The sequence below is a fragment of the Musa acuminata genome, chromosome BXJ3-1 (assembly GCF_036884655.1).
Source record: "Musa acuminata AAA Group cultivar baxijiao chromosome BXJ3-1, Cavendish_Baxijiao_AAA, whole genome shotgun sequence".
NCBI classification, from domain to species: domain Eukaryota; kingdom Viridiplantae; phylum Streptophyta; class Magnoliopsida; order Zingiberales; family Musaceae; genus Musa; species Musa acuminata.
In genome coordinates this window covers 24759001-24768620 of record NC_088349.1, presented here as the reverse complement: position 1 = coordinate 24768620, position 9620 = coordinate 24759001, and the positions used below count along the sequence as shown (strand labels likewise).

General features: G+C 37.0%; 2 protein-coding genes across 2 annotated transcripts; one reads left to right on the top strand and one right to left on the bottom strand.

Moving 5' to 3' along the window:
• The first annotated feature begins 471 nt into the window (after positions 1–471).
• On the top strand, positions 472–1491 carry LOC103999980 (uncharacterized). Its single transcript, XM_009421907.3, has one exon. The coding sequence runs from the start codon at positions 697–699 to the stop codon at positions 1327–1329; it is 633 nt and encodes a 210-aa protein (XP_009420182.2). The 5' UTR covers positions 472–696; the 3' UTR covers positions 1330–1491.
• A 3337-nt stretch (positions 1492–4828) lies between these two features.
• Positions 4829–8751, bottom strand: LOC135628574 (probable beta-1,4-xylosyltransferase IRX10). Its single transcript, XM_065135321.1, has 4 exons — positions 8444–8751; positions 6132–6520; positions 5634–5875; positions 4829–5533 (listed from the first exon to the last, which is right to left on the bottom strand). The coding sequence occupies exons 1-4, from the start codon at positions 8550–8552 to the stop codon at positions 5020–5022; spliced, it is 1254 nt and encodes a 417-aa protein (XP_064991393.1). The 5' UTR covers positions 8553–8751; the 3' UTR covers positions 4829–5019.
• Between the last annotated feature and the right edge of the window lie 869 nt (positions 8752–9620).

Genomic DNA, 9620 nt, shown 5'->3' with positions numbered 1-9620 from the left:
GATGCGTGGTTTCAGGCGAACGAAAAATAGGCCAGAATAAGTCTGAAAAAAAAAAGTAAAAAAGAATTGAGTGCTATAGCATGGATTTAGTGGCCTACAAAAATGCTTGAATATTGGACGAGCTCACATTTGACTAATAATCTTCCTTCCTTGGGGAAGCATTCTGACAGAATTTCTATAATCAAATTGACCACTAGTTTAGTTAGTAAAATTCTTACTTATCGGTTTTGGGACCGAGTCTCGCCTTTATCACTTTCTGTTTACGAAACAAAATTTCCATATTTTCTCACGAAGCCGAATACAGTATAGGAAGAACATATATAAATTCCATAGAGGGTATTCTGCATTGAAACCACCTGTAATGTTTTCTTGTGCAGCATTTGAATGCAGCTGCCCGGTCCAATTTCGGCGTCCCTCTTGCTTTACTGAGACGCGGGGTGGCTGGCAGTTGAGCTGTCTTCTCAGAAAAAGTGGCTTCTCTTGTCCGCGAAACTTTTCTTTCTGTGATCAGTGCGCTGCTTCATCCGTTGCTTCACCACCACACCCCATCATTTAGTGTGTCCTCGATGTTGCCTCGTAAGTACTCCAGCTATAAATGAGCTCCACGCTCCTCCATGCCTCTCAGTCATGGGCTCTCTCTCTCTTCTCCTGCGAGGTTAAGGTTCTAAACCTCGCGGAGAGTAGAAGCCCATAAGCATGGAGCTCCACTCGCGTGTCGCCGGCAAGAAGCTATGGAACTACCTGCGAGTGGCCTTCTTCATGGCGAGGAAAGGCTTCGCGTCGAAGCGGAAGCTGTTGATGGACACGAATCTGCTGATGATGAAGCGAGGGAAGCTCCTAGGTAAATCCCTCCGCGGTCTCATGTCGCACCACCAGCACTCGCGGCCCGAAACCCCGGCCTTTGGCCGTTGCGAGTACGAGTTCTCGTGCAGCAACAGCCCCAACCCTGTGTTTTTCCACGCCAAGCGCCGCCACAACTACTTCCCATGCCTGCACCCGGTCGTCGAGGAGCCCCCCGACGACGACACCCTGCGCCGGCCGGCAGTGGTGCGGCTGCCGAAACTCGAGTACTCGCCCCATTGCTCCTCCGTCGACCTGCTCGCCTCGGGGGTGAGTCGTACGCCGTTGTTGTCTCCCTTCTCCGTTCGCGTCTCCAACTATTCGTCCGGCGGCGAGGACGACGACGACGGCGGATTGGGCCAAGAGGTGGACGACGAGGCCGAGGAATTCATCAGAAGATTCTACGAGCAGCTGCGGGCGCAGAGTCGTATTGCGTTGCTTCAATACCAGGAAAAGCAATATCAAGAGATGCTTGTAAGAGGGTTATGATATCATGGAGATTGCGAAGTATTCATATTAGCAGTCGCTGTGTGGTTTATATGTATGACTTCCTGTGTTTTAGTTCGGGAAGTGGGCTTTAATAATATTGGTGATGGAATCTGCTGTACTTTAACACTGTGAAACGATAATTTGAATGAACTCTTACGTATATATGTTGCTGTAAAACCTGTGCAAGAGCGAGACACGCTGTGAGCTTCACCATAGATTTACTTCCTATAAGTAGAGATTCGGAAATGCCAGTATTAATCAATTTCAGATCCATGAATTTCCAAATTCAGCATCAGATCATTTCCATGGCGAGCATTTTAGCTTATTTATCCTTTTCGCATGCTGTTTATTATACATGTTGTGCTACCTATCACACTTTTTTCTGTGTTTCAGAAAAAGAAAAGCAGTTTGATTTGTAGTTGAAAGTGGAATTAGAATGGGTTCATACCATTGGTTTTTGTGGTCTTCCTCACATGGTCATCCAAAAACCTGAAAGATGAGAGAGCCTTAGCCCTTATTCCGCATCACTCTGATTGTTCACATTGTCTATATAACAAACAAGATCAATTAGGTAAATAATTTTCTATTTATATATATGTACATATATACATATATATACATATATACATATATACATATATATATGTATATATACATGTATATATATATACATACATATATATATACATATATATACATATATATATATGTTTACTTATTTATTTAAGGTTTGGTGAGGGGATGGGAAGTTGGAGTGGGGTATAAGGTTTTGCTTTGCATCACTTTTGCGACTTTTTGGTTGGAGTTCTTCCCATTGTTTTCTTTTGCTTTTGATTTTGAGATCGCCAAGGGGACCAGTAGTTGCTTGCACCTTTAGTGCATGACACATCATGGTCTTTGGGGCTGCTATTGTTAGGCAAGCCACCTGAGACACTTGCAGCTCAGGTTTTACATAGAATGTCCCACTCAAAAATTAATCATTAATGTTTTGGGGTTGAATCACCCAGTTCTCTTTCAATGATTGTGGCAAACAAATATAGTGGAAATAGCACAAGAAGTTAAAACAAGTTCATGCAGACAGGTTCTCCGTAATACCAGATAAAATCAACAAATTTAGCAGATCAAGTTGAAAAGAATTGATGGCATAGTAAAAAAAAAAAGTATGTGTGTGTATATATATGTACACATATGTATATACATATATATATACATATATGTATATATATAAACATATACATATATATATGTATATATGTATGTATATATATGTAAATATATATATGTATATATGTATATATATATATATATATATATATATTTATATATATATGTACATATATATGGATATACATACATATATATATATATATGTATGTATATATATATATATGTATATGTACAGATATATATACATATATATATATATGTATATATATACATATATATACATATATAAATATATATATACATATATATATATATATATGTATATATATTTATATGTATATATACATATATATACATATATATATATATGTATAAATATATATACATATATACATATATATATAGACATATATATACATATATACATATATACACATATATATATATACATATATATACATATATATGTATGTATATATATGTATATGAATATATACACACTTTTATATATATATATATATATATATATATATATATATATATATATATATATATATATATATATATATATATATTTATACATATATATGTGTGTGTATATATATATACATATGCATATATACATATATATATATATATATAGATATATATACATATAAAGTATGGCCTCCCGAGCTATTACAATGCGTGGTTCCATCATAGGAATAGAGACAACAATTGAACCACATCTAAAGAGTTAGACCCAATAGCAGGCTTAAGTGTGCTCAATTTCTAGCTCGATCCCTTCCCATAACTAGCCAAACTAACTCTAGTTGACTTGCGTTTCAAGTGTCTATGGACCTAGATTCACGGGCTATACAGAAAGTTTATCCTGCTCCTTCGATGCTTAGTTAGAAACCTTAACTTACCCCTAAGTGATCGATTGAGAAGGGTATTGATGAGGAGGTTGGGTTTTAGACTCACAAGCAGAAGTTCAGTGATCAACTTTGTCACATCTAAGATATATTTAGGAGATTCTCAAAAGTAATATATTATCAAAATTAGATCTTCCCAACAATTATCCTAATATCTTGGGATACTAGTAAGGAGAGGTTAAGTATAACATAGACTCGAGCAAACTTGCCCTTGGATCATGAAAGAGTTGATCAATTTTGAAAAGTTTACTAATCTATAAAGCAATTTGTGTAAGGAAATTAGGATAAAATAGTTCCTCTGGAAGCCCCGAAGTTGGAGCCAAGTGGGGATTATATCAATCCTCTCAATAAGAGAGACTGAAAGTTAGATCTCTAAGGCAGTTGGGTTATTGGTTGATTTTGGACAAACCTAGAACAAAGACTTGACTTATCGCCTTTACTAGATGGCATTGAAAATAGAAGAAGCCTTTGGCCAAATCTACTATTTGATAACCCGTTAGATGGCTATAAAGTTTTGGCAGGAATAATTTGACAAAATCGATCTTATCTAGAAATTTACTGTAGAGACTGATTTGCCAATCTTCATCAGCAACTACCACCTCCTTAGAGTCCAGTCATCTCATTCGATGGAGCTTTCCTCGAGAAACGAGTCTGACTGCCATTAGAAGTTTTCTTAAACAAATTGGTCCAAGAAGTGAAAATCTTATTTTGGAAGTGATGGAGAGTAATAGGTTGCTCTGTTCCAGTGAGGAGACATTGTCATGAAGGGGGGTTCATCACAGAGGAGGGAGTAGCAGATCGGGAAGAGAATGAAAAGGAAACGGAGCTTTCGAGGGGAGCGGGAAAACGAAAGAGATCGTCAAAGTTTCTCCCTTTAGAAAACTAAGAGACAGACGCGGTCCAGTGTTTCTACTACTTTGATCCTTTGTAATTTTTATCACAGGAAGATTAGTTCTTTCCCAAGCACTGTCTCTCATTCAAACTTTAATTACTTGCTAAGATCAGACTCAACTTCTAAGGAGAGAACATTGAGCAAAATCTCTTAACTATATAAAAATATGAGGCGCCATCAACGTTTGGTTAAAAAGAGAACATATATTGATTAAATGATGACTTTTAATCTAAGTTCTCAATTAATTTCCTATTAAACTTGTCGCATCAACGAGCAATTATTGAACCTATACAACAATGAGAAATGAACTTATACAATTAATATGCCCAACATCTTAATCAACAGTATATAGTAATATGAGAAATCAGCATTTATTTAACGTATACAATGATGCTAACTCTTTGTTTGGAGTGAACTTACGACTTTTGCTAATGAAGTACCTAATTGTGCAAATTTCTGCAACGGCTTTGTGTAAAACAGGAGGTAACAACTACAAACTTGGTACAGAAGGCAAGACTCTCGGTGGTGTTTGAAAATGATGTGTGTCAATCAACTACAAAATTACACAGCTAGGGCAGTTCGTTACTGTTGAGCATCCAATGACTGTAAAGAAATGTTAACAGCAACAGCTTATGTACAACAGTTAAATAAATAGACTGGCAGATGGAGTAATTAATTTTGTATTCCAGATTATTACTACTACTATTACTATTACTACTACCAAGGATTCAAATCCCCAACTGGACCTGCAGTCCAGTTCAAAATCTTTTCCCCCGGCTTCAGGTAAATGCTCCCATCATGTGGAAGCTTACGAGCAAGACCATTCAGTATTTGATGGAAGGCATCCCCAGGTTGTGCAGGCTCTGAAAATGTCACAGCCTGCTTCATTAAAGGATTTGCGAGCAAGTTTTGTTTCCTTAGTATAACCTCCATGGGCATCGAAGTAAGGATCCTGTCCAATTTAGGGATATCATTCTCAGCTACAAAAACAGCAATGTCCTCCCATGGAATTGCATCTGCAAAAGGAAGCACAATATCATCTGCTATGATTACGGGAATGCAGCCAAAGATCACTGCTTCCACTAATCTGGGGCTCCAAGGTGCCCAACCCAAGGGGCACAAACAGAAAACTGCCCGTTGCATGTCTTCATAATAAGTTGTTGGATGGTAAGTGGAAATGTCAAAGAGAGGATTGTTCTTGAAGTTTAACCATAATGATGCTCTAGCACCTCTGTTGAACATAACAAAAAAAGAAGAGACAAGGTTGAGTACTTAATTTACATTTTTACATATACTAGGTTTTCCTGTAAGAGATCAGTAGCAAAAAATACCTTGCATAGTGACATCCCTCTGGATCGTTGATGCCATCATGAAGCAATCCACGGAAGTAAACAAAGATAGTTCGAGGAATATATGGTGGAAGCAAATGAGCTTGCATTCTCTGTGGAGAGGCATATGGAGTAATAACAATGGAACCCTCCTTTAAGCAAACATGGTTCTTCTGTCCAAATGTCTGAATTAATGTAGCACGCTGAAGCAAGGGCATAATTCCGTGCTTGATAGCTATCTCTTCCTATAAACATTAAAATATACTACATTAGAAATAAGATAATGATCAAATGTAGAGGACTATATACGATCAAATGATTGTGACAAATATACGAAAACTTGGCAAAGTCGCATTGCTAATATAACTAAGATAGGTTTCAATCATATATGATAAACTAAAAAAAAGGGAAATGAGCAACACCACAGCCAATCCATCCTGATCAAACACTTACTTTAATTATGTTAAGCAACATGAAATAAGAGTCCTGGTGTCAAAATACCTGGTAATGGAAGCATGCCCCAAAATCATGTGGGACAACAAAGAAATGATCCGCTCCTTCTGTTCTATTCCAGTAAGGCCAGTTTAAGGCAATTTGTTGGATTGCACTCCTCACCATTTGTGGAGATCTAAAGGGCAAAGGCAGACCACTTTTAGTCAAGTCACACGTTGAGTATACTGGGACATAAAACCAATCAGCTTTCTCAGGATCAAGTGTCCGAACAGGACTTGACAACAAGAAACGATGCATGAAAATCTCTGCAGCAAACATGTGAGTGAGGCATCTAGGATCCTTTTCTACAAGGTCCTCATTGTATTTGCTAGGCAATTCATAAACAAACACCTTCAAACTTCCAACAGGGCCATCCTCTAACACATCACCAGTATTCCCTGCATTTCATTGATGGACACAATGAGAACTATTCAGATACTAATAGAAGTCAATCCATGCACATAAACTCAGTTGAGTATGTAGGGGGTATATAAAGAAAGAAGACAAACAAAAGAAATACTAAGTTATGGATCAAAATAACAGCAACCAAAAATTCAGCAAGTTTGATAATGTTAAATATCATTAAATAAATATGTAAAGCTAATGGATTGAAAAGGCAGAATGCATTAAAGGGAGATATCAACTTCTTATGGCTTATAATCATAATGATCAAGCAAAACTACATAGAAGTTCCTAGGATTTTGTTTCGAATGAAAAAATTCAATTTATATTAGACTTTGTTCATTTAGTATCATTTTATCATTATATACATGCAGTCCAATAAACAATAATTTAAAAATAACATATTATATTCAAGCACAATTTAAATAACATGATCATGCCTAAAATAGCATATGCAGAAAAGATTACATGAGTTCGATTTTATTTTCCAACTATGGTGATGAAATTAAGACACCGACAAAGTACTTAACCAACTCAATGTTATCAGGAATCACAAGACAAACTATTCCCAGGAAGATCTGTTTATGAATGCTATAACATAAAAATGGAGCAGGATTAAAACTGAGGCAAAATCTGTTGAATTTTTCTACCACAAGTAAATCATAGGTAAGTGAGAACAGTAAGTGAGAGGCTCAATTCACATTCAAATGAAGAATAAGTGAGAATATCAAGCAAGTTTATTAGGATGGAAGATAAATTCTTCACACTATTCCTAGATAAGTAAATCATAGGAGACACTTAAGGCAACAAAGACGACTAGTATCTTTATTTTTAGAACTTGGAATCCTTCATCAAGTCCACCAGTGCTTCTCAAAATTGCTCCTCTAACTAAAATCTAGTGTGCTGACCAGAACTGATTTTAAAAACCCAAAAAGCCACTAGAACATCAGAAGCATGCATAACAAAAGACCCTAAATAGACCAGGAATATGTTAGTCTCATTGCTTTGCAATCATCCTATTTATCATTCATGCAGTGCCATGATCCAAACTTCAGCAAGATTAGACTGTCACTGTTGCACTTTTTCTTTGGTAGCATTGGATACCTCACATTCCGTTAACCATACTAAAGGACGGTGACTTCTTTTCAATAGGGCTCATTGGTAGTAATGGCTATTTTTTGTCTAGACTTTCAATTAAAGAGAAATCTGGGAGATCAGTTGAGTCTTGTTTCAAGAAAGGATTAACCAGAAGGTGCTCATTGGAACTAAAGCAGATCAAAGGCCACTTATTGTGCATGATATCAGATCCATGATCATATGAGCTTAAGAAACGTTAATTTCGTGACAAGGAAAAAGAAAGGAATCATATCAGCATACAATGATCAAGAGTTTGTCTTTCATTACAATTATATGACCTTTACTATTTTGCAGTGAAGCACCTGTTTTACAGTTTACCTGGCTTAGTTGTATCTAAAATAATTCTCCGAAAGGAATGTTTTATCTAAATATTCACCAATACATATATCAAATTTCTTCCAATATCCTTCAAAGTGTAAAAGTCAACAAATATCGACTTACATTAAGAAAGCTGCAATGGCTAATTAGCTCAATTTAACCCCAACACAACAATTAATATTTTTACCCCGTGTCGCACGTCTCTTGAACCAATAACATATAAATCGTAAAACTGGCACAAATGCTCCTTATTGCTAAAAGCAAAGAAAATCTATGAATCTGATGGCCATTACAATCAAACGATCCTGCAATGGTGCAGTGGAAATTCGCAAACGAGCCAAAACCAGAGGCATCGAACACAATCAACAATTACGCGACAGCACAAAAGCATCCCAGATCAAATTCTCGGGACTGTCAACAGAACGGACAGGAAGGATCAAAGATCAGAGAACAACATTATTCACCTTCAATCTTTCCTATTTGGTGACTCTGCTCCAACGTCTGACCATTGGTTTGTTGAAGCAACAAGCAAGTACATATTACAATGGAGAAGAACCAGATCCCCTTCTTCATTATCTGATGGGGGGAAATGAGCCCCAGAGCATAAAGATCAGAGGAAAAGGAAAATGGAGGATCTCTTTCACTGTCGGAGAACGAACTTTCTTCCTTGTATCGATCGAGGTGAGCGAGTTTTACCGGCGTCGAATTGAGAGAGAGAGAGAGAGAGAGAGAGAGAGCTGATGGTCCGCCCAAACGAGGTGGTTTTCAAGAAAAGGTCATCCTAGTGTGGCTGGGAAGTCGACCTCAGCTCCTCGGGCGAAGCTACCTCGTCCGTACCCGGGCCAGGTTGATGGAATCAGATCCGTTGGTGACACTGGACTGCACTTTTTTTCGTATATTCGATTCGATTAATCCGATTAAAATTATTTAATTAATTAAATTGGGTGATATGAGTTTGGTCTGACCAAATTAAAATGGTTTAATTTTTTTGGACTCGCTTGAGCTGTTATAAGTGACTCGATGAGCCCTGACCTGACTTAGATGCACTCATATTGAACGAGCCTGATCAGCTCAGGTCCATTCCCAGATCTAATCATAATTACACGACTCGTGTAATAGAAGCTCAGCTTATTCGCAGTCAATTCAGACTCAGAACTGACCCCAAATTGGCCTATATATATATATATATATATATATATATATATATATATATATATAGGATTTGGTGATTTGGTGAAGGTAGCATGTCATTGACAGCCCCATTAGGGCCAAATAGGTGAGTCGGTGGACCACTTAATTTGTGATGATCCAACTAACCTTCTTGCGATTGCTGCATGCCAGCTTCCAACAGCTAGTGGAGTAGTTCGTGTGTCCTCAAATTCATATACAGCTGGGGAACGTGGCTTCAGATCTTTTAAACATGATCCAATTCATGTTCTTGTATCATCTCGTTTCAAAATTTCCGCATTCGTGATGCTATTTCCAAAACTACAAACAGCAATGAGTTGTTTCGCGATTTATTCTCTGTTTTCTGAGCCAAATTTTATTTTTTTATATTTGTAATTGCTATAGAACGATATATCCTTTTCTTTTCTGAGTCAAATTTTATTTTTTTATAGTTTTAATTATTATAGTAAAATA

Excerpts from the sequence above, each read along its gene's own strand:
- LOC135628574 (XM_065135321.1), bottom strand. The coding sequence starts at position 8,552 with ATGAAGAAGGGGATCTGGTTCTTCTCCATTGTAATATGTACTTGCTTG. Across the intron at positions 6,521-8,443 it reads CCAAATAGGAAAGATTGAAG|GGAATACTGGTGATGTGTTA; the intron begins GTGAATAATGTT and ends AATGAAATGCAG. Across the intron at positions 5,876-6,131 it reads GGGCATGCTTCCATTACCAG|GAAGAGATAGCTATCAAGCA; the intron begins GTATTTTGACAC and ends TAATGTTTATAG.
- LOC103999980 (XM_009421907.3), top strand. The coding sequence starts at position 697 with ATGGAGCTCCACTCGCGTGTCGCCGGCAAGAAGCTATGGAACTACCTG.